At 34.0% G+C, this 24,613-nt stretch overlaps 2 protein-coding genes across 6 annotated transcripts in view; one reads left to right on the top strand and one right to left on the bottom strand.

The window, feature by feature from the left end:
• Nucleotides 1-13,206, top strand: part of LOC132703078 (transcription initiation factor TFIID subunit 1) — a 112,932-nt gene extending 99,726 nt beyond the window's left edge. For 2 of the 3 annotated variants that reach the window (XM_060672136.1, XM_060672135.1), the window contains exons 3-8: nt 3,373-3,435; nt 5,636-6,006; nt 6,082-6,234; nt 6,428-6,580; nt 10,114-10,399; nt 11,922-13,206. In XM_060672136.1, coding sequence (XP_060528119.1) covers nt 3,373-3,435; nt 5,636-6,006; nt 6,082-6,234; nt 6,428-6,580; nt 10,114-10,399; nt 11,922-13,133 — 2,238 coding nt within the window. In that variant the 3' untranslated portion in view covers nt 13,134-13,206. Of the gene's footprint in view, nt 1-3,029; nt 3,133-3,372; nt 3,436-5,635; nt 6,007-6,081; nt 6,235-6,427; nt 6,581-10,113; nt 10,400-11,921 lie in introns of those variants that run through there. The other variant, XM_060672137.1, reaches the window with a different exon arrangement.
• A 2,853-nt stretch (nt 13,207-16,059) lies between these two features.
• Nucleotides 16,060-23,416, bottom strand: LOC132703978 (uncharacterized). 3 transcript variants are annotated; one of them, XM_060673554.1, is made up of 9 exons: nt 23,178-23,416; nt 22,924-23,125; nt 22,794-22,872; nt 22,388-22,512; nt 20,947-21,264; nt 20,532-20,715; nt 17,847-17,996; nt 16,459-16,620; nt 16,060-16,257 (listed from the first exon to the last, which is right to left on the bottom strand). In XM_060673554.1, the coding sequence occupies exons 1-9, from the start codon at nt 23,281-23,283 to the stop codon at nt 16,072-16,074; spliced, it is 1,512 nt and encodes a 503-aa protein (XP_060529537.1). In that variant the 5' UTR covers nt 23,284-23,416; the 3' UTR covers nt 16,060-16,071. The 3 variants fall into 3 exon arrangements, with proteins under 3 accessions (XP_060529537.1, XP_060529540.1, XP_060529538.1); XM_060673557.1 differs by having other exon boundaries at nt 20,947-21,231; XM_060673555.1 differs by having other exon boundaries at nt 22,794-22,869.
• Nucleotides 23,417-24,613: the final 1,197 nt, after the last annotated feature.

Here is a 24,613-nt window from a genome sequence, read left to right as displayed (position 1 = left end):
TTTTGCTAATGGTATGAATCTAGCTTTTTTCCACTCTGATGATAATACATATTATTTTGATTGATTTCGATATTTGAAATTATGTTAATGGCGCTAATTTCTGACATTTCTGAGGATCAAACAAAAAGCTTTTGTATTACGAACTGCTAATATATTAAGAAGCAAGTAAGTCACTTTAGTCACGAGTTTGTTTAATATTTATATTTGTATTACAAACGTGTATTGTAAACAAATAAAAAGTAACGTACTATCGAATCAAATAATAACAATTAATCAACCTCTTTTTTGCTTGTATTGACCCGTGCATTTAAATTTATTTTTTATTGTTTTAGATCATGTCAATCTTTGAGCCAATTTTGGGCCTTAATCATAGCCATCAGACGAAATTTGTATACTTGGTCTTACTTAATTTCGAGTATTTTCATAAAGCGCTTGATGAAAAGAACCAAAAACTAAATTAACATAACCTCAATCAGAGATGTAATTAGCGAACTATTATGAGCAAGAAGATTGATCGGATGTAAATAAGGAACGCAACATCAATGCTAATGAAGCTCGCGTATTAAGGTGACACCTTGAGCATGCTTGCTCAGTAGATAATTTGATATTTTTGAGTAAAGCGTAATAAAAAAGATAATTTCTACACATTCTCATAAACGTGCCAAAACCGTGGAGATTGGGCAATGTTCAAATGTACGTTTATGTCTGTACATGGCCTTTTCTTAATGTTCCTTCTCCGGAGGTTGAAGCTCCTCGCGGCGATCCTGACTTTGTCTGCGAGTGCCCTAAGAATTAAAACTAAAAGCACTTCCGGATATTCTCCCAGTTTAGCTTGCATTATTTTTTATATTCAACTCCATGCATTTTTTGTTCTTGAGCCTTCAATCACGTATCAGATACTCTGAAGGATTCTGGCTGGCTCAAATATATAATTTGCATATAAATTATTTATATTTATTTATTTATTTTATTACTTCGTCTTGTTTATTCATAAGCTTTAATGCATTTGATGACAACACCAATGTTATTGTCTATTATATATTTCGATTCTTCTGGTTCGTACGTAATGGTATCGTATTTATGTATGTAGCAATAATCAATTGGCATAGTTTTACCAGCCAGATAAAAAATTAGGAATATCTACCGAGACTAAATTAATAAAATCTAAATTAAATACAGAACAATATTCGCTTTCAGATTAATTAAATAAAATTTTAATTTTTTTTCTTTTTTGTACTATGTTTAAACGCCCATAGCAACGCTTCAGCGTCGATTAGAGTTTTGGGTCTTTTTTTGGAGCAAACTCCCATCAAGGCATGTTGTATGCTAGAAAAAGGTGACACTCTTAAAATATTAAATTTGTTAAATTTCGAATTTCTTTCTTTTTTCTTATTTTTTATGAAAGGAAGTTTATTGCAAATTGTCAGATATAAAGTTTTTTTTTCAAATAAGCTTTCAGACTGTTGTAAAACTAGATATATCTCTTGTTTCCGTGTGATTATTAATTTTTATTTTTATTTTTATTCTCTCCCACACTGTTCTTATTTTTTGTGACGGTTAATATAATCTAGACGGGGGGGCCTTTTTTATATTAATAACAAACAAACAAATCAAGTGTATTCTTATTATTATAATACATAGTTGTTAGCAAGTAGTCCTTGTAGGAGAACTTACATGATAAAATGCGCAAAAAGAAATGAGCTGTTCGTAAATAAAAGCTCTGGCGCACGTAACGAGTAATTTGCGAAAATAGTAATGGAGACCTAGCGGGATCGTATTCATAGCACCGGACCATAATCAACAATAATAAGTAATATTACGTTTCGCATCCCGTTGGATCAGAACTATCCGCGTATCAGATGCGTGCGCTTTTAACTTACACGGAAATATTAAGGAATTAATCAAAACGATCAAAGTATGTAACATCCAATCTGCTAAGCTGATCAAATAGAAAGCGGAATATTGTTTTTTTTTTATTTACAGTAGCAAATTAGAAAATTATTAGTAGAAAATACTAGAAATACTTCCAGTAGTTCAACCATTAGGCATAATGTTCCCTTTCGAACTAAATATAAGGTGATAACAGACGATGACGAAACTAGACTTAGGTTAAGTTAATTTGAGTGCTAAATTTGTTCAAAGAATTAGATTATAATGACACTATTATTAAAAAAATAATGAAAATAAATAAAAATAAAAATAATGGGAAAAGAATAAAAATAAATAATAAATACATTAAATAGTAATTATAAGTTTTATTCCTGACTTTCTTACCTCAATCGTACTTTTCCGTTCCGTTTAACAACCTTTCCTAATAAAAAGAACACAACAGACATACAGACAAAACTAAACATGTATAACATTAAACAAATTAAATAAACCATAAAAACGTAATTAAATTAAATTAATTAAACGTATTAAAACGAAAAAATAAAAGTATGCACAGCAGAATAATATTAATAAGAAGAAGAAGAAGAAGAACAGAGTACATAATTCAAGAGAAAGTAGAAATTGTGATGTGTCGTCTGTGTGATGAAAAATGCCTTTTGATCATTTGCTGTCTGAGTGATCCATCTTAGCACCTAAAGCCTACCTAGATCCACACAACAGAATGGTGAATGTAATCCATCAGGCTCTATGTAAAAGATACCTTGACCTTATTACCAGTATAGTCCACCAAAAATCTGTGAAAATTAGCGAATTTACGTATTATGACGGACGAACCGATTCCAAACAATATATCAGATCTTGTACTTATACTGAAGATAACCAACAGCAAAAGTACATAATAGACATTATAATTCCCAATTTGACAACTTAACATACTGAAAAAATAAATGAATACTTACCGCTAACCGTCGAGATCAAAAAGATTTGGCAAATGGAGGTAGCAAAGATAATACCCATTATTAATGAAACCATCAGGGAAATCCCAACGAAATTGCTTAAAGACCTCGCAGAACTGGATGTAGGAAGGGACCTTTATATACAATTAAAAAATCAATGAAGTTAGACACAAGCTGCATAGTATAATAAGATATTTCAAAAACATGAAGCTTAAATGTTTTAGTTACTGTTTTGTTTTTATTTATTTAGCCGAATTTGTTTGTTTCCTTTATATGTAGTACAATTGTGAGTGTTTCGCCGAATTTTTTCGAAATGTTTGGTGATGAAAATAAATTTAAAAATTAATAAAATCTTCGATATTGTTTTAGGGAATAATTAATTTTTAAAAATTATAAAACCATGCTTTTTAGTTACTATATATTTGTTTGTATTTATGTAGTAGAAGAGATTTTTTATGTCTCATTTTGCGAGTACATCGTCAATTTATTAAAACGAGTGTTGATAAAAATAAGTCATTTGTTTCAGAACACCCTTCAACCAACAGTGATACAGCCGAGGATGGCGCAATTAGAAACCTTGGAAGCAAAGGTAAGTAATATACCCAAAAAAGTACCCGCCCTCAGGTTACACATTAGTACCAAGACAATCGCCTAGATGATTGGCGATATTTTTAACTACTCCAAAACCTATTTAAGTATAGGTTTTGGTTTCTTCGACGTTCGCGACGACTCAAGATCGGGTGATTGATTCCCATCTGCCTACCAACTTGATCGTATTCAATAAGAGCATTTTGCTTTTGGAACTTTTTTGTTCCCGACCGCATTCCGATGCCCGTTAAAAAACGTATCAAAAAAACCTGTTCGGCAATATCGAACATCGAAAACATTACGTCGCAGATTTTATCTGCCACGAGATAAAACGTACGGTGAAAATCAATACCACCGTAATTGGTCCGTATAATTATTATGATTGAAATGCGGAAAACAGTAACTGCGGAATTGCGCAATTCTGTTTTATCAGATTTTCCCCTATCCTATAATGAAAACTTTAAAGCAGATTTTCTATCTATTTAGTTTTTATTCTGTGGGTAAAGAAATGATGAACTGACATTGGATTAAGCTCACAAATAATGTTTTTTTTTCCTTAAGTAGCATTTTGTTTTATCTTATCTCATCATTTGTTAATTGTTAATTAGAGAATATTTGGATAATTGTCAGCCTTTGCCATTTTGCGAATCTGGGTTACATTTTCAGATGACATTTTTAGTGCTTGCGCAATTGAAAAAACAATAGCATTAGATCTTCTTGAGAAAAGAGTAAACTTTTATTTTCCATTTTTCATTACTCAGAAGTTTCAGCACCTTTGTTGAAAAAAATATGTATTTCAGCAGTTTCAGTTTCTACGGACGGATAAACGGACATCACGAGCGAAATGGTTGTGAATTGAGTGCCTCGGGGTTCCATCCAGGGGCCGATTTTGTTTAGCATGCACCCTTGTACGTTACCACAGGCTCTCGGATTCTGTTTTGTTCGAGTTCTTCGAGAATCATTAGTGTGTTATATTTTGGTAGTAACAAAGATAGAATGCAACATAGCTTTAAACCTCAAATAAAAATTAAAAACTATAATAATCTCGTAAAATCATTTATCATCATTTATGGCCCCGTCTAGACTAAGAAGATATGGAAAGAGATTAAAATGGTTCAAAATATCAGAAAGTAAGATCCTATTTTTTTGAAATTAAAAGATACAAATTGGCTTTTGATGGAAAAATGCGAAAACTGCATAACTTTGTGATACAAACGTATTGTTGTATCACAAAATTATCACTACGACGTTACAAAACAAAAAGTCTCGGAGGCTGATTTACTTTTAATAAATGAAAGAAGCAGTTTAAATTAAAATTCAAAAATTCTTTGATAATCACGTCTTATTTGCTTTTTCTTTACTATATACAAAATATTACTCAATTTTTGTGCCTTTTCTTCGTGCCTATCATGCAAGACTCTAAAGCTTTATACTGTATTAACTTTTTATTTTATATTTGAATTACTACAAGAGTCAGAACGATGAGCATTCATAATATTTGCTGATCCTTTTTCTAACACAAAATTTTTATTCTAATAGCAGTCTTATGTTATATATAAATCGAAACTAGAGCATTTATTTTTAAGTACTCTCGAAAAATGCCTTTTTAATGTGTTTAAATTAAAATTATCACTCATTTACAAATCTTCTGGATTCTTCCTACATCGGTTTTTAATGAAACTGACTTGTTTCAGGGAAGCGAAGCTAAAGAATGTCTGTCGGTTGAACCCGAGTCACTAAACCGAAAATTAAACTACCTTACATCTGCTCTTCTCTCTAATAATTTCCACATTAGAGAGAGTAAGCGTTCCATCTTCCAAAAACCAATGAGTCCGATAGCAACCCCACACTTGCCACTGTTATCCTTTCTTAGATTCAAAACATCACTGACCATATATCAAAAGTTCCTAAAAAATATAACGTCAAAACCAAATTTACCACTTGTCCAAAAAAATCTTTTAACATCTTCGATCCGTCAACGACAAAATTCCATTTGAGATGCCAGGAGTTTACAGCATATGTGGCAATGAATACAGACAGATCGCACAAAAGATATCAACTAGTCTCAAAGAACATGAAAGAGGAGGAGCCTGTGGAAGTTTCTTTGAAAAATTTTCACCCATTAAATTAATTTAACAATCAATCTATATCCTTAAATATAATTTGCCTTTAAACTTTTTTATTGTGATCTTCAATTTCAGATGGCCAGTATAGAAGTGTCCTTATCTAGCACGCCAAGAAGAAAAAAATTAAACGGCATCGCATTAAGTTCGATTCGATCCATACCCAAAGAGCTAGCTGCGAAAGAACTAGAACATCTACGGAACGCGTTGAGAGATAAAGAAAACATCATCCAAAGTCTCAAGGGACAACTCACTATGCCGGGATTGAGATTAACGTCTATGCTAGGTGCTGGCAATAATAATAACAACGGCACCATCGATAGGGAACTCTCAGAGGTCGAGAAAAGACAAGCGGAAGAAAGATTGGGAAGACTAAAGACTGATATCGATAATAAGAGATTAGCTATAAAGAACCTGAAGATGGCCCTCGAGCGACTCGACATTACCGAGTGAGTTATGATTGTCTCGAAACTTTTTTTTGTGGATGTTTTTCAATTGTTTTAGTTATGCGATTTGTTTTACAGCAACATTGACGTTCGAATTCAACAAGCTGAGCTGGAGTATCAGTTAGGACGGGAGGAGTTGAATCTTTTGACTCTGCTGGAAGAAACCAGAGCGCTTCAACTGTGCATAGAAGAGTCGAACAAATGCACCTCAGAGAGCAACTCCTTGTATAGGTAGGCGGAGCTTTAAGCGTGGTTTACAAGGATATAGTAACCATTGTTGTGTATTTAAACAAAAGTGCAAGGATAGAGTGAGCTAATAGAATTTACTCTACCTCAGCTATAGTTTCTACCCTCCTGGTTACTAGACCCGCGTAAACCATAGTTATAAATGGAGTTCCGAATAAGCATTGTCTTCCTCTTTTAGTTGTGTCAAGGACAAGGGCAACATAACTTTGCAGGCAGTAGAGGTTGAGTATGATCCCAAGAGCCCAAAATTCGTAGCCGGTCAAAAAGATAATGCCGGTGGGTTGTGGATAGATTGGGCCCTGGAAGATACGAACTTGCGCAAAGCCGACAGGTCAGTACCACATAATTTCCCTAATTATAATATGAATCTCCGTTATGCAATTTGTTTAGTTACCCTGTCGCCTTGAAACCCATTTTGAAGAAAATTACCCAAATAATTGTTTCACACCGAAAAGGTCGCGTAAAAATAATTTATCGCAGTTACCTGTGTTGTAAAATTCATTGTTTCGAATTCTATTGTTTTCCGAGGCAATTGAATAGGCGACGATGTTAGAGACAGAAAAATCTGTTGCAATTCGCGCATTGCCGTACGTTTGCGGTTTTGCCAAGCAATCGTTGTTCATTTTAGACCTTATAATATTATATTTTAATTATTATTTTATTACAATTGACATGGTATATGTTGCGATGCGATTTTTGAAGTATCAGTGCCCTGAGAGTTTAAAATAATATCTGCGCTTAGGAGGCAATAAGTGTTCTGAGGCGCCACTGTGCGATGGAAGCACACTTTGCCGTCCATTGTTTTTGCTCCGCCAATTAGCTGTTGCGAAATTTTTACAATAGAACGTAAGGCGTTTCAGTTCCACGAATCGATTCGCTTTTAATTTTTAGATGCAACGCTCCTACCAGTTTTTCGTCGTATGCAGTGCGCAAGCTTGAACTAATCTACTTTTAAAAATACTTTTTATGATTTAACTGAAACTTTAGAAAAAACATAACATATAATTTATTGTTACCTATAGTATTTGCAAGTTAGACCGTTCATTTAAATTATATTAAAGCCCCATCTTCAAATTCTATATTGTTTTTTATTTCAATTTTTCAAGCGATCTGCAACATAAGTATAGAGGAATATGCTTTAAACAATAAAATACTGAAAATACTAAAATAATAAAAATAAATAATAAAAGATTATATGAAGAATTTTAAGTTAGTGAACTTATTTGATATTTTAAAATTAGAGCAATGTAAAATTAATTTAAAAAAATAGAAACGGACTTTCAGACCATGAGATAATTGGGCCGTTACTTAAGACTTGAATTAAGAAATATCCCAAATTATAACTGAATCTTTGTAACATTTCATATTTTCGGTTCAAATTAAATATAAAAATATATTTAGAAATATTAAGGTTTTGGTTTGGTAGTACAATAATTGAACTGGTAAACCATGTTGCTTATAATTTAAAATAATTAATTAATTTAATTAATGTTTTCTAGAATTGGATAGAATTTCTCATATTGTGTAGCAATATTTACTATTAACATTTTTTGAGGATTAATTGGAGCCATTCTAACCAACTCATCTATTTCTATTATTCTTTATGTAACACACATTTCCATCATGTTTTATCAATAGAACCAGTATTTGTTGTTATTAATTAACTTTAAATAATAACTTTTGAAAAAATCATTTTATTATAATATTTATTGGTTTTACTATAAGTTTTTCCCTCAACATTTTCCAGGAGTAAGAGTTATGGCTCGACCATACCCTGAGTAGCTAAATTCTTTTACTAAACGAAATACTATTTCATTAATTACAATGTTCCTATCTTCTTTGCAATTGATATTTTTTTTATTTATATCATATGACAGAGATTATCAATAATTCGGAAAGTTTATCTTATTGAAAATGCCTATCTAACAATAATTTTTCTCTCTCCTAAAATGTAAACTACTGAAAATCTACTACTACTACATTATTAATCAAGATGACGTTCTCATATTTAAATATATCCCAAAATTAAACCAAGTTCATGTCTACTCGTTTATGGCGATCGTTATCTAGAATTACCAAAAATTTTAAAAATATTTAACGAGCCCTCTAAATGAGTTACCAGCATCGTAGTAAAGTCTGCAAATAGGATGCAAAACATGAAACAAACTGAAGTAAAATCTCAAAACTCTACCCATAATGCTCCGAAACTTATGATTTTAATCAGCATCCGAGGCATATAGAAAAAGATCGATAATTAACTTTACATTCTCGTTTTTTATGGTGTCTTCGGGAAGGAACTTTCAGCAATTTAAGCGACACAATATATACCTGCGTCGACGTACCATAAAACCTGTTGATACGTTGTGCCGGATGCACGGGTGGAAGGTTACGTTTATTGACCCTCAACTTACCAACCGTGAAATTATGACCGGTTGGGGAATAATTATTTGCGGACCCGTTGTTTGTTAGTTTAAAGTCGGAAAACGTGCGTCGAGGCTCTATTCTTTAAACAATTACGAGTGATGATAATATTCAGTACGTCGTCTAGAGTTCATAAGGATTGGGTACCCATTCTAAATACCTTTGGCAATGTATTCTTATTTTCACCCAAAGAATGACTTCGTTAAATATCGAAACTTGGGGAGGGCCTGGTTATTTGTACATTTCTAGCCCTTTGCGTAATTTCAGGGGTACAATGGACCGGTTAAAAAATTGAAAAAAAAGCTAGTCCATATTATTATAACCAAATCTTAATTAATTTATTGAAAGTGTTATTTTCTGGATATTTCTATAGATTTAGTCTAAATCTTAAAAATACCAATAATAAATTTTTTAATCGATAGAAAAATAGTTACTAATTTTGAATAAATAATTATAATTATTATATATAACTTTTTTTTTATAAAAGGTTGAAAGGATGTTTTTTTCCAAATCAAGGTGCTTTCCTACTGATTGTTTAAAAGCAATTAGTATCAGTTTTTATAAAACTTCTGGATTCCTCCTGCGTCGGCTTTTGCTGAGTCGAACTTGCTGACGTTTCGCCAATCATCCTGCTGCCTTCTTCCATCAAAAACCAAAATTTTGGAAACACTACGTCGATGATACTTTTGTTATTTGGCCTCATAGTCAGGAATCCCTAGTAGATTTTCTTAGACCTTTAAACTCTATACACCCTAACATACGTTTTATTACCATTGAAATAGATACTAATAACAACCTCCCATTCTTAGATATTCTTATCAATAGAAAATCAGAGCTAACATTGGGTAATTGTGTTTACAGAAAATTTACACACACAGACCGATACCTTAATGCATTGTCACATCATCATCCGGCCCAAAAATCATTGGTTATCAACTCTCTTATTTACAGACCCGTAAAACTATCTCAGCCCAAGTCGCTGAACCCAGAATTAAAACACCTTACTTCTGCTCTTCTCGCTAATAATTTCCACACTAAAGATATTAAGCGTTCCATCATAAAATACATTTCACCACAACCTTCTAATAGCAATGAAACTGAAAGCAATCCCACACTTGCCACTGTTGGTCCTTGCTAAGTGAAATAATTTTAATGAAAAACATTAAATTATCATATGAAACTAATTACATGCACATTTTTTTCGTTCGCATTAATTGTGGCAGTACTTGCCAAATTCAGTTTGCCGCAAACTTACTAATTATTTTTAATGTGATTATTAGAACTATTGCGAACTTGATGTTCCTGTTACATGGACATCAAGAAATAAATTATCAACGAACACATGTTGCATGCCGGGGGTGTCTGTTTATACCTTGAAGATTACTAAGGTCATACAAAGCGTCGTTAGATCTCCATTGTGAAACATTTGGTCTTGTATTTCAGACTCATCGAAGTAAACGGGAAAATTGTTTTAACGAAAAATCGCGACGAACTGGCTAGACTGCTTGCGGCGGCTCCCGATCCAGCTCAAATCGTGGTTTTAAGAAAACTGGCTGACAACACGGAAAATGGGTCGACGTTTTCGAAATCCACGGCCCAAGAAGTGTCAGCGTTACGATCGGAACTGGAGGTCATGCGGGAACGTGGCGAAGAAGCTAGGAAAATCAAGGAGGGATTGAAATCCGACAACATAAGACTCACCCACAGAATCTCGTATCTGGAAGAGCAGGTATTTACCGACTGAAATTTCCTTAGCCACTCAGAGTAACTCATTTGGTTTGGCACTTTTAAAAATATTGTCTAAGCTAAACGATCCAAAGATAATGCTCTAGAGAGGTGTTTATATTTAACATACGGCACCAACTATAGAAAATGTTATTCCGACCTTCCGATGTTTTCAGCCAATCAGAAACTACCGTTTTATTTAAAACTGCAACCAATCAAAACATACTGCCGGTAATTTAAGTTTCAACCTAAGTGTACAAAAATGTTACAGCTTCAAAAAAACAAAGTGGTATTTACATTAAATAGAAAAATAAATTTATATAGATTAAGGTTTTGGTTAAATAGCCCATTAGCTGTGGTTAGTTTTGACTAGTTGGTTTTGATTGGTTAGGACAATAATTGAACTGAATTTTTTTCGTAAACCGTGTTGCTCATTTTTTAAATTATCGCCACATTGGCGTCTGACATACAGCGGTGTCAGATTAAAAACTTTAAGAATGTAGTGGAATATTGATTACGCTGCGGCTGCGTATTTACCAGTAATAGTAAGAATTCCACTCTATTTAAGCACATTCAAGAATTGGTATGCCAATAGTAGAGTATAGTTTGTTTACTAAGGTTTACTATTGACAGCCTTTTGGATCAAGATAACAATGAGTTGCCTCTTTCCGCCATGCTTGACAAATGTTTATCTCACTTCAGGCGGTTTGCGATAATTACACCGAAATCTTTTTGCTCATTCACCTCAGCTGCACGCCATTTAGTTGAAATTGGGATTGCGGATTGTTGGGTCCTATTAATTTGTGCTGCCAGGTCTATTTATAAGGTTGACAGATTGCTGGCCAAGGTCTGTTATTGAGTAAGCGAGTTACCAAAATATTTGTGTGGTCAGCGAAGTGGTAAATTATGAATCAATAGCCTTTTCTTCTGAGCTTTAGTTTTCTTCTAGCTTACTTTGTAACTGTAAAAATGTACCTATAAAAATTCGATACTGTGAAAGTAGGAAAATTTTGTTTGTGCATAAAAAAAATAATTTAATTTAATTTTTTATAACGAAATATTAAAAAGGTAGGTTATTTTAGAAAAAAACTATTTGAAAAATTGTTTCTTTTTCTGTTTGTTTTGGTACCTCAATTATAATTTAGGGTGTGGCAATCAGGAATCGGTCAGATGAACCAAACTTTAATAAAGTGTTTTTATTTTGGTGAAATTTAATATAAACACTGAATTTAATCGTCAGATACACCGTCAACTTTGATGCAATTAAATAAATTAATAAGCTAATAAAAGATGCTAGTCATCATGTTATGCATCATAAATCACCTGTTATTTTCGAAATAGTGAGAATTACGGACTGGCATTTTTTCTTTCATATCATTTTGTGCTTATTAGCATCTACACAAGCATCAATTTTGTGCCCACAGTTGCAGAAGCGGAAGTTAAGTCTAAAGTGGACGATCCCTACACTTTTCTTTAACCTTCACTTTAGGGCGAGCGATAAATAATCGCCTTCATCGTCGTTACAGGTTTCGGAATTGCTCAGCAGGAAATCTGACTCCGAGACGACGTCCACTTCGAGCCCGGTCATCTCCAAAACAACCCAAAATGTTACTAGCATCAACATCGGACCTCAACATTCGCCGGTGCCTTCTAACGCCTCCGCCGAAATCCAAGTCTTCCAGAAAGGTCCTCAGGTCACCGCCCTCGTCTCCAACGTGCCCAACATCGAAAGCAAAGACAACTCGGGAACGAGATCGAAGAGTAGTCTGTCGAACGTCTCCAACACCCACATACCGGCTCCCAGCCCGCAACCGGACTACAACTGCTACAGATCTCACAAGCACAGATCGCCCAGACACAACATGAAATCGTACGAACCTTTAGACAATGTGACGTACAGGAAACACCACCACCATCACCGCGAAAAGGACTACAATTCCGAGACGAATTCCAATGGAGTACCCGACGGTTCGAGATACAGGCGCAGAAACCCGGAGCACAGGTACTCCGCTGACTTTTCGAGGACGAGTTCGGAAAAAGAGTACCCCGCTCACAGTATCGCGGACAAGAGTTACAAGAAGGCTGCCAAAATCGTCCAAGACTTGACCAGGAACGGCAAAGACGGAAACTTGTACGAAAAGCATAGGCAAAAGTGTATAACGGCGTCCGAGAAATACAACGTCGACATTTTGAAACATTACAACGCTAGAAAATCGACTTCGGTGGTCGACTTTCGATCGGAAGTCCACATCGGACCGAGGTACGACTCGAGAAGCGTCGAAGAGTTGGACGCGGGTGAAAATCACGGCAAGTCGGGAGGAAAAGCGTACAAGAAAATCCAAAACTCGTGCAGCGTCAAGTCTTTGGACTTTGACAGCGATTGTAACTCGACGAAGAACGGGTACAAGAGTGCCGACTGCAATTCCGAAGTGGCGGAAAATAACAAACGGTCGGCGATCTATCACAACTACTACGACGGTAAGCCGAAACCGGTACCGCCCAAAAAGCCTTTAAGGCTTTCGTTGCACAAGACGCACAGCCTTCAGTCCGTGGATTCGTCGAATAATGACGCCTACAACGGTAAAAACGAATCAAGGAAACGGAATCATAGAGGAGAAATACCGTTGTACGGCCCTGGTAAAGTTTTGGATAACGGGGACGTTCATATTAAGGAACAGGCGAAATGGACGAACTATAGGACCATGGATAACGGCCTGGAACAGGGCACGTGGTGTTAATCGTTGTCGATAATTTGTATATAGTGTACATGAATGTAAATTGCCTTAAATGTATTGCCAGTTGCGAATAAAAATAGCGAATCTCTTTTTTTGGTGGTTGCTGAATCTTTCACTTTCCTTACTCGATTCCTTACGAAACTAAATTTCTCGAAAATCTGAGAAACTGGCAATTTCAAATTCAAGTTAGAAAAGTCAACCGTTCTTTGTGTTATTTTGTCAGTCTTGAGTCAACGTGAATTTTATTAATAAATGTCCTGTTTACGTCAGAGAACAAAAACAAATCACATCTTCAAGGAGGCCTAGTAGATACACACCAAGAATCGTAAACCTAATAGGATTGCCTAATCCGCCAAATCTTTACGTTTACTATGCAAATGCATGGAAATAATCTGAAACTGACCCGAGTTTTGATGGACTTTCAGTATTTTGAGTAGCTAATATAGCATTTTGTTTGGATAACCACTCGTTATTTTCATTTAATGCCAACATTAAATCGTTTTAGTACTTATTTAATAATTATTGGGAAGTAGCGGAGGGTAGGGTCTCAGGTAGGGTAAAAATAATACTATTCCAACCAAGTTTGGCTTACATATATCATCTTGAAATACATATATTAATTAAATATTGTTACCCATAAATACATAAAACTAGCGAACAAAACGATTTACTTGTAAAACTTTATTTAGTATTCTACTACATTCTACAAAAATCAACAAATACTTATAAACTAGAATTCCCTATTTTCGGATATACTAAAGAACATATTAAAAACAAAAAATGTATTAGGCATACATAACAACTATTTATAGGTAGGTAAATAATAACACTGGTCTGCAAAAAAAAAAAAATTTCTCCTTCTTGTTTTCATGAATTCATCTTATTTTATGCTCTAAACACGGAATCTGATATACAAATAATTACTACACGTAGATTTTTAATTTAATATTTATTTCATCAAAAAACAATATTATTAAAGTATAAATTATTATAAGGAAATAAAAAAATGTGGCGGCTTGAGTTTTACAGTAAAACTTATAAAATACTCAAACTACACATCAAATACTTAAATCCAATGTAGAGAACATGAACTTTATGCAAAACTTACCAAAATATTTGATATAATGAAGTCTTTTTGATCTAGATAATCCTGCTTCTGTTGGTGGCTTCTGGTTAAATAATGATAGGGTGGAAACAGCAGTTTTTTTTAGAATCATTTTTAAAGGTAAATTTAAATTTTGTGGTGAATTTAATGTATATGTAATGTACCTTTGCCTATATTATTATGTGTAATCTTTGAGTTTACCTCCTAACTCATAACACCGCTAATAAGCAGCACGAACACAAAACTTTCAAGTCTTTAAGGTTAAAAATACTGTTTTCAGTTGTCGCCACTCAAGCACATACAGTTTTAAAGTATTTGTTAAAGCTTACAAACACTGTTTTTTCCAAATTTTTTTTACAGAAATACAATTAACACAAACATAAGCGCACTACTCACTAGTTTAAATTATTTTAATTGTTCAAAGAACACAAAATACAACGGTTTAATGCGCCTCCAAATGCATTGACAGAACACACAAAAACCGTTAAAGGGCTTCGTTTACGTCACAAACGACCACGTGCGATCGATAATTTTGGCGAAGGTATGTCTTATGGGATTGGGCAATTCTATTAGGCTTACGATTCTTGATTAATACCAAAAAAGAACGGCTTCTCGCCTCTTGTACCGCAGACCATCCTGGGACCCATCCGGCCTCCAACAGCCAAAACATTTTAAAGAACTCTGTCTTAATCAGGTACAATAGTTTTTTTTCTAAATTTTTCTTATTTTTTAATAAAATAATTCCGTCTTCAAGGTTAAATTAGCCTAGAACGACGTTATTAAAAACTTATATTTATTACCTCACTGATAATCTGCGAGATCCAAGAAAAATCATGGTTGAACATAAACTCTTAATATCTTATATAGGAAACCCAATTTTACAGCAGAAACTTGCAGCGAACAGCGAATTTAAAAATTGAAATTTGATGGTAGCATAACCAAAGCTGACAAGAAATAGTATGTCCTCCACATTAGCCAAATTTCTGTGCCTATTCTTAATATTTGACATTTCTCTAAAAAACAATAAAATAAATTAAATGTAAATAGAATAAGTTTAGTTAAAGATACTGTACTTGTGAAATGTGGAATAAACTGATTTTAAGAGTCGTTTAATAAGAGAGAAAGAAGTATGCATCTTTGCAGTTTTTAATTCCACAGACCAATTGCAGGTGAAAATGACTTATCTAAGGACGTCAGAGAAGTGAATGATAGCATTTTCTTTAAAAGAATGTTGAATATTTTACAAAGTGAAACCACTATCACACTGTACCTACTAATCACTAAATAACTAGGGAAGTAAATAACATAACATTGGTAGTTACTAAATATAAAGTTGTCAGAGATCTAATTCTGCTAGATGCACTTCTGCTGTGTCAATTTTGTCAGATCATTTCACTGGAAATTGTTTATAGATACAATTTACAGTTACTTGTTACGCTCAATAATACTCAAGAACTTCAAGGAAATTGAAATTTTAATAACTAAACAATACAAACTAACTCATCGAACACAGCAACCGAAATAAAAAAAAAAACAAAAAACTGTTAACTAAATAAAAATGGGCAAATCCGTAATCAGATAAAATAACCACAGCCAACTAATAATCCATGCGTATAATTAACAATCTTCCTTCATATGGGGAAAATAAGTTGTTTGGGGTTTTTTAACCAAAAACACCTACAAAAGCATATGTTTCTTGCGTAAGGTAAGGAAAGGTAAGAAAGTTAATGAAAATTGAGAGATTGATGTTAAAATGGTGAAACGGCGCAAGGATGGGACTAAAACGGGTATGCAATAAAACTACAGAATTTCATTTTTGTTTGTATTCCTAACGGCTTAGTAAATGATCGGATTGTGAACGGACCTTCGAAGGAAATTTTTGAAAGCCAGCGAGCTGCTGACGATTCTTCTCGGCTCGCGGTCTTCCCCGGAAGAATGTCCATCGGTCGCGTAATCTTCGACGACGCCTATATGACCCAAGAGCTTGGCCTTCTCGCGCATTTGGATGGCCAGTTCTTGAATCTGCGGAAAATTGCATTCAAACTCAAATTATCACGAAGTCGACGATTTAATTTTCAATGAACGAATTCAAAAATAAAATAATACGGGGCGAACTATAAACCAGAATATGTGTTTATTTTCTGTTCAAGGATTTTTCTGTGCGCTTTTATGATGATATCATTTTTTTAAACCGAAAAGAAAGGCTTTCTCCTCGTCACTTACTTTGACAAATTTATTCTTATTTCTGCCTACTAATTCCGCCACCCTCTCCGACCAATATTTCTGTCTGGGGCTGTTTCCGGAATAGCCACTCTCCGCATAGCTGAAAGTGTCATCTTCGTCGAGCCTGATCTGGGACTCCAATGTTGTTAAGCTTAATTCCGACTAAGATGACCAATTAAATTAAACAAATTATATTTCAAGTCAATTACACAAAATGTGCATTCGAACCGAAATTGTTTTCGCGCCCGCTTTGGTTAGTTTTTTATTTTACCGTTGATATTTTTTAAATATCCAGGGTGGCTTTTATTTGATGAAAATCCATTTAACAAAATAAATAAGAACTAAAAATTCAGATTTTCACGTAATTATATATTTTCACATGACAATTGCTTCGACAATACCGTGTTTTAATCAAATGTAATATTTACAAACTACCTGCTACTATATATACCGAAAAATGACAATAAAACCTTAATTAATGTTGTTGTGACAATTTAAGTTTAATAATGGAGAGGTCTTTAAATTTAACTGATCGTTAATTTGAATGTCTCATTTTGTTAATCTCCATGGCTTCTAATATTATTGTTTTAGACTTAACTATTACGAAAACGCAAAACAAATTGAATTTTTCCATTTAGCATAAACCTTTACACACGGACACAGTCATACATCACAGCTCAAATAACCCTTATACATACAAAATGACTGCATTTCACTCTTTTATATACAGACTTCTTAATACGCCACTCTCAACAGAAAATTACAACAAAAAACTTAATATCATTAAAAGTTTCAAAACATTTGTCAAAATGTGATTTAAAAATAGCTTTCAGAACTAATAACGCAATAGGAAAATTTTTAAAAAACAATAAAACGAAATGTCCAAAATCTCAAAAATCAGGTGTCTACAGTTTGAAATGCGAATCTTGTCCTAAAATTTATATTGGACAAATAGGTAAATTCTTCAAGAAACGCATTAACGAACATAAAAGAGCGTTTAAAAACAATAGTCTAAATTCTAATTATGTTACACTCTTAAACGGAGAAAAACACAATTTTGACGACAATTTTGATATTTTACATACAGCCACAAAAAATAGAAAATTAAATTTATTGGAAATCATGGAGATTAACAAAATGAGACATTAAAATGTATTGCTTAACGATCAGTTAGATTTAAATACCTCCCCATTATTAAACTTAAATTCTCACAACAACATTAATTAAGGTTTTATTGTCGTTTTTCGGTATATATAGTAGCAGGTAGTTTGTAAATATTACATCTGATGAAGACACGGTGCTGTCGAAACAATTGTCATGTGAAAATATATAATTTCGTGAAAATGTGAACTTTTAGTTCTTATTTAATTTATCCAAGTTATTTTTACCTCTCCTTGTGTAAAATTATTCCTGCTCATCAACTCGTTACTGCTCATATTGAAGTTTTCAAGATTCTTCTCCAATTGTTTTATTTTCTGCTGAATGTTCTTCATATCCAATTCCGTTTGAGAGACAGACGCTAAAGCTTGAAACGGATTCTAAAAAAAACGAATGATAAACTCAAGTTTTTTAATGTATTATATTTTTTATAATACGTTTTTTATAATAAATAAATAATAATAAATAAGGTTTTTATTACTGAATCACCAATTTACAAAGTAAACTAAAAAAATCAGCAGAGCACAAAAATAGTAGCGATACTTCAAAATGAAGTCCTAATATACATTAAATATTGGTAATAACACCCTTAGAAAGATAACTGACATATACCCAATTACACAAACTTATTACTAATAAAAGAACTAACATTTCTTTTCAATATTAATTGTTAACTATATGACGGTTTTGCACAAAATAGATATTTTTTAAATTGATTTTTACCACTATTGGTTACAATATTTACTGGTAGATTGTTAAGAAGTAGGAAAAAGAACGTTTAAACATTTGCGAAAAATCACGCGGTGGTGTCGCAAATCCCACATTAGACTTGTGAACATGTGATCTGTAGGGAATTTCCTTATGGAAATATTCTGGGATTTTTAAATAAACTATAGTATGAAAAACGCAAGCAGAGTGCAGCTGTCTTCTGGTGAACATACTGAGCCAATATTAAGTTTTAAAATATAGCTAAATCCGTGATTTTTTCGAATTCCATAAATTCGCCTAAGACAATAATTCTGTAACTTTTGTATTCGTTGTTGTTTGTATGGACCATAAATAAAGTCACAGAAATTAAACTGCGACAATATCAGAGATTCACACAACATAGATTTCATTTATCTTGCAAGAACTGACTTGTTTTGATAAATTAACCTTAAACTATTTATTAATGTGGTTAGTAGGTAATGTGGCAGTTCATCGTCAATAATTAAACCAACATTTTTATAGTTATTAAACATATTAATTGATTGATTATTTGTATAATTTGTAAGCTATATTTATATTTTTCGATGAATTTTGCGCATTTTGTTCCCAAAACCATGACAGCGGATTTACTTGGATTTATTTGGAGGCGGAGCTTTTCAAAAAATTCAAATAGATTTTGCAAGTCGTAATAACGACAGCGATAATAGGTTCTGAGTCTGCGGGGTAAAAGTGATGATTACAGGAGATAAAAACTCTAGAGAAATAAATCCAACAAAATAAACTGCCTAAAATGAACCCTTGTATCAGTATTCAGAAAAGTTGAACTATTTTAATTTAATAAAACACTGACTATTTCCTGTTGGTAAGAAATTCTTTACAGAGATCTCGAACACTCTGTGACAAACCTGCGTAGTGAAATATTGAGTCCATCAGATTACGATTGAAGCTATCAAAAGCTTTAGAGTAATCCAACAAGACCAAAATTAATACATTTTTTTGATCGATAGCTTATATCGTCCGATACTTTTGATAGAGCTCTAATACAACTTTTGTTTCATTTTTTATGAACTTTGGTTGCCAAAATGCTTACTGGTCACAAATCATTAAGATTTTCCGGACTATTTTTAGGTAACAGTATTATTTTAGCTTTCTTCCAATTAGATAGACACGTAAAGTTTTGAATACAGTAGTTTATGGTATGTGATACGTATAGCAAGAAAAATGGTAAACAAGATTCAATGTTAAAATGTTTATATCGACCACGCCTAGTGCCTTGCTCTTAATATGCTTAATTATGTTCACTATACTTATGTATACATATGTCAGCTCATAGAAATTAAATTCTTGGATCTGACTTAATTTATTGTTTTTGTAAAATTGAATTAATGACTTTCGGGAGTTATTTTCGTAGCCGAGTTAATAAAATTATTGTTAATTAGATCAAGGTGACTAAGGTTTAATTAAATTAATTTTTACTCGAAGGGATAAGCCCAGGAAGAAGCCAGCAAACTTATCTTCTGAATGATGATTTTATTTTTATTATATGACATACACTGAATGGAGTAAAACCGTTGGTAAACAATAATTTTAAATTGGCGACCGATTTAGGAGAAAAAGGGAATGGATAAAACAAATTCTAAAGGAAATGCTGTGTGTTTCAAAACGAATGGGCCATAGAATACCAGAAGATTATAAGTAGGAAAATATTTCGATTTGCAAAAAATAAACCAACATCCTAAAGTCAATACTTACCGAGATACAGGGTGATAAAAGTTAGATATCATCATATTTTTTTGTGTATTTTAAATTTAATTTCTGATTAGACAGCGAAATACTTCTTACCGTTCCGATAAAACGTGTTACAATTCTTGGAAAATATTAATTTATTGCCAGATATTTTTATTTCAAAAATAAGTACACTACTAAATATGCAATTTTACTTTTTAGTTCTTGTTGGGTTTTTGTTCTCGGCTAATGTTTTCTAAAATTAAAGTAGGCTTTGATTGGTTTTTGGTAATGTCAAATAGACAAAATTCTGCAATGGTTGATGTATAAATTATTCTACCTAGTTTTGTTAACTAAATATTATTTAATGACTTTTACCCATAGGACCATTTTTAAGTTTCATACGGACTTACTTGATATTCAAAATAAACGCGTGGGTATTTCGAACTATTTAAAGTTTCAATGAACCTAGTACTTGATACCTGAATGAATTGGCTATCCTTGTCACGATCTCTGTCTCGTTCTGGTACATTTTCGTCAACCGTAGAGACAACAGTCCTCTGTGAATCGATAAACCGCTCGTGCAGCTTTGTGTATTCGTTTTCCAGCAAACCTAATTTCTTTTCCAAAATCTCCTTATCTCTGCTTACCTGTTCCAATTGCAATCTACATACAAAAAAAACGCCTCCAATTGAACCTTGAACGATAGTAACCCCAGAATTACAAAGGAGCAATCAAATATTAACCTTATTTCATTAGGTATCTCCAAATTATAAAAGACATAAATGTACGTGCTCAAAAACAAAAATATTTACTTGAGTTTTCAGAGATTAAAAATCTCTCTAATACGTTACCCTCTTATAATTCTGGGACTAGTATACGTCCTCATAATGGTACCTCAGTTTCTCCGCGTTTTCAGTCGCCTCTTCCAACTTTCCCAAAGCCGCTTTTTTTGATTTCGTGTTATTTTTGAACTCCCTAGTGGCGGTCTCCAACTTTTTAACCAACGCCGATTTTTCTTCGACGAGCTCTTCCAATTGCTGCTTGGCCGCGCGATTCTCCTTTTGCGCTAACGCCAGTTGTTTCGACAACTCCTTTTTCTCTATAGTGACCGCTTCCAGTTTCATCGATAAAGCAGCGTGGTCTTTCATCGAGGCGATTTGGTATTTTACAAGTTCATCTCTATAACGTTTGCTTGGATTTTCGATCTGGATGCTACAAAGGGTTGGTATTTTTGTCGAGAAATTCGACATTACATTTTCAAGCTCTTAAAATTTTAAGACACATGATAGCCCAAACCACAGAACGAATTTTACAAACTACCTTTAAAAAAAATGGGATTTCTTTTTTTCATTTTACTTCGCTGAGGGTGCTTTCTATTTGATTGTTCAGAAGCAACTAGTAAGTATCAGTTTCTACAAAACTTCTGGATTCTTGCTGCTTCGGTTTTTGCTGAGCCGAACTTGCTGACGTTTCCCCAATCATCCTGTTGGCTTCTTCAGAGCTTGACTGAAACTAGCTAGCATCTAACTCTTATTGTTTATAGATTTCTATAGACTCTCGGATTTTTCGTTGGTAGAAGAATTGATTACATGCAAGAATTTTAGGTTTTTCGAATAAAATTTTAAGTCCGGTTTCATGAGTGTGTTCGGCAACAGCTGATGAGTTTATTTGTCTTAGTCGTAAGGCTCTTTGGTGTTCTTTGAGCCTAGTTGATATTTTTCCTCCGGTCTCTCCAAAGTATTCTTAGCCACATATTAAACTCCTGGCATCTCGAATGGAATTTTTTCTTTGAAGGACCGACGATATTGGGAGACTTTTGTACAAGTGGTAAATCTGGTTTTGACGTTATATTTCTTTAAAACTTTCGATATGTGGTCAGTGATGTTTTGTATGTAAGGAAGGACCACAGTAGCAAGTGTAGAATTGCTTTCGGCCTGATTGCTATTGGAACGTTGTGGTGAAATGTATTTTTTGATGGAACGCTTAATATCTTTAATGTGGAAATTATTAAACAGAAGAGCAGAGGTAAGGTGTTGGTGATTGGCGAAACGTGAGCAAGTTCATGCAAAAACCGACGCAGGAGGAATCCAGAAGTTTTGTAAGATATATTACAGTAGCCTGTTTAAGTTTCTTTGAAAAGTTAGTAAGTATCAGGTTCGATAGTTTCTGTCTATTTGTTCATTAGTGGAAAAAAATTATTTCCTTTCGTCTGCACCAAATGCTGCCCAAGAGTGGCTTAAGCAAGTACTTTCTTGTTTTTAGTTCGGCAATTAAGTAGCTTTGTACCAAAAGTAGAAAAAATCTATTTTAATTACGATTTTAAAATCGGTGTTACCTGTCATTATTATTAAATGAATTATTGGTGTAAAGAGTTTTGGTCTCATCCATGTGAGTCGATAGGCTACTTCCAGTTCTGCGTGTTAGTAGATTGGGACAGCTCTTCTCAGCATTTATCTTCCTCTAAAAAAATTAGTTCTATCATTTTAAGTTTCAGTAACCATATTTTTTGTTGTGCCATTGGTCGATTCTGTTATCGACCGCATTAACGACAGTGATTTTAAAAAAGGGGAGTTTCATTTCTCCTGCTGTTATTTGTTTTGTTTGCAGGACGTGAACTTCTAACAGTATAATTTTTTTGATACGTAAAAAATTATGGTAGTAAATAACGCCGAAAATATTTAACAAAAAGATAATAAAAAATATTTGTTTCTTAAACTTTGACAAATTAATAGATCCGTTACCGGTATCTTGCTGAAGGTGGTCAAACTTCTTTGAATGCGGTCATTTGATTTAGGCAACTGAGGTACAACCTTGGTACTGCTGAAAACATAAATTTGACCGTTGTTGTCAAAAACTACCTTGGAGGCTCACATTCTTTTCTGATATCGCTTCCATATCAGATAAGCCGCGTAACGTCCAATATAGCAAACAACCACAGAGCAAATGAAGACCACCAAGTTCCACAGAAGGAACGACCAACCGATTTTGATGAAAGAGTAATCCGGCGAATCAGGTTCCAAATTGTCTTGAAATTTTTTGCCAGCGTCTGGTGGTTCCCGGAACCAATCAACACCTGAAGAGTTCTTAAATGGACTACTCTTAAAGACACAAAAAGAATAACTTACTCTCTCTATAGTTGTGTACTTGAGTAATTCCCACAAAATCGGTGATGCAGAGTAACGTCCAGAATACGAATCCGTAGCCGAGCAGAGCTTTCCAGTACACACACATTTCAATTTTTAGTTACCCTTTGGCGACATATTATGAAAGAATATGCTTTTATTTAAAGAAAGACTTTTCCGGGACCGCGAAACAAAAAATGAAAAAAAGCGTCGGTACAAATGTCAGTGTCATTTCGCGATGGCCGTTGGGGTCACTGACACCATTCGTATTCAAATTTTCTTAAATACACGACAAAAAGTCGCAGAGAATCTTATTTTTATTCACGGACTTGACAGAATTCCGAGTCAAAATACTTGGGCGGAGCTAAATTGGCTAATATTCTTCTATACCTCGAACGTTCTTCCCTCCACTTATTTATTTTTTCAGAAATGGTCATCTTCTTCTTCGAGCATGGACACCCGGACGAGTCCTTGGCAGTCTTGGTGTCTTTTCCAAGTTCCACGATATTTCCAGACTCTCGTCTGTCGCATTCTTCTAGCTGGCGGACCAAGTCGGCAATATTTTCCATAACGATATCGTCGCCCTGAGCGAAATTTGTCATCGAATAGCTACGTTGCATGTCCTTAAGTAGTGTTTTTATTGAGTCCTTTGAAATCATTTTGTAGAACATTCTGGATGTGGTATAACACGGGATATTACTCTTGTTATTCCGTTCTAGCCTTTTCCGATTAAAAAACCTGCGTCGATAGTTCTCGAACACATTCCTCCGCCATTCCAACACTTCTATTTTTGGATTGAACGGCAGCTGATATCGGGTTACCTCATATCTCTTGCTTAGTGACGAGTCACTCGCGAGGCTGTCATGATCCCAAAATAATTCGCCAGATAAATTCCTGTTCACGACAAAAAGCTTGTGATACGTTTTGTTTGCGCAGTGGTTGCATCCAAAACGATTCGACTCGGTTTCAATATACTCAGGATCTTTCGAACAATTCCCTACGAAATCCGAGCGGAAACGTTTACCGTATGAATCTTCCACTACCATGAACGATCCGTTTGGAGTCCAATATCTGTCTTGGAACGGTTTCATGTTAAAAGCGCATTTGCAAACCCCGTCACATTTAGAACAGGTTTTTCGAAACAAAATCTCGTTCGCCAAAACCGACACGCATATGTTTTCCGCAGTTTCCAAGGTATACCCTGCATCGTTGCCATTTCCTTTCAACACAACATCTTTTAAGTCAATTCGATAGGTTTTATCGAAGTCGTATCGAACAGTGGCGTAATTTGCGTGATCGTACTGAAAACTCATCATTACGAAAACGAAATCATCTTCAAAACCGTCAACGACGTCGATGTAACTGACTATGGACGTTCCGTCCGAGAAAACCACTTCTTTGGAACCGTCGCTGCGGAAAAGGCTTTTGAGTCCGTCGCT

Source organism: Cylas formicarius, unplaced genomic scaffold, assembly GCF_029955315.1.
Source record: "Cylas formicarius isolate icCylForm1 unplaced genomic scaffold, icCylForm1.1 PGA_scaffold_6__28_contigs__length_40554024, whole genome shotgun sequence".
Classification (NCBI taxonomy): Eukaryota; Metazoa; Arthropoda; class Insecta; order Coleoptera; family Brentidae; genus Cylas; species Cylas formicarius.
Note: the sequence above shows the minus strand (reverse complement) of the source record. Positions and strands in the feature narration are given on the sequence as shown.

Bases quoted from the DNA above. Each gene is read 5' to 3' on its own strand.
- LOC132703978 (XM_060673554.1), bottom strand. From the start codon at position 23,283: ATGTGTGTGTACTGGAAAGCTCTGCTCGGCTACGGATTCGTATTCTGG. The intron at 23,126-23,177 runs GTAAGTTATTCT...AGAACTCTTCAG, and splicing joins AGTACACAACTATAGAGAGA to GTGTTGATTGGTTCCGGGAA. The intron at 16,258-16,458 runs GTAAGTGACGAG...AATTTTCCGCAG, and splicing joins ATAAGAATAAATTTGTCAAA to ATTCAAGAACTGGCCATCCA.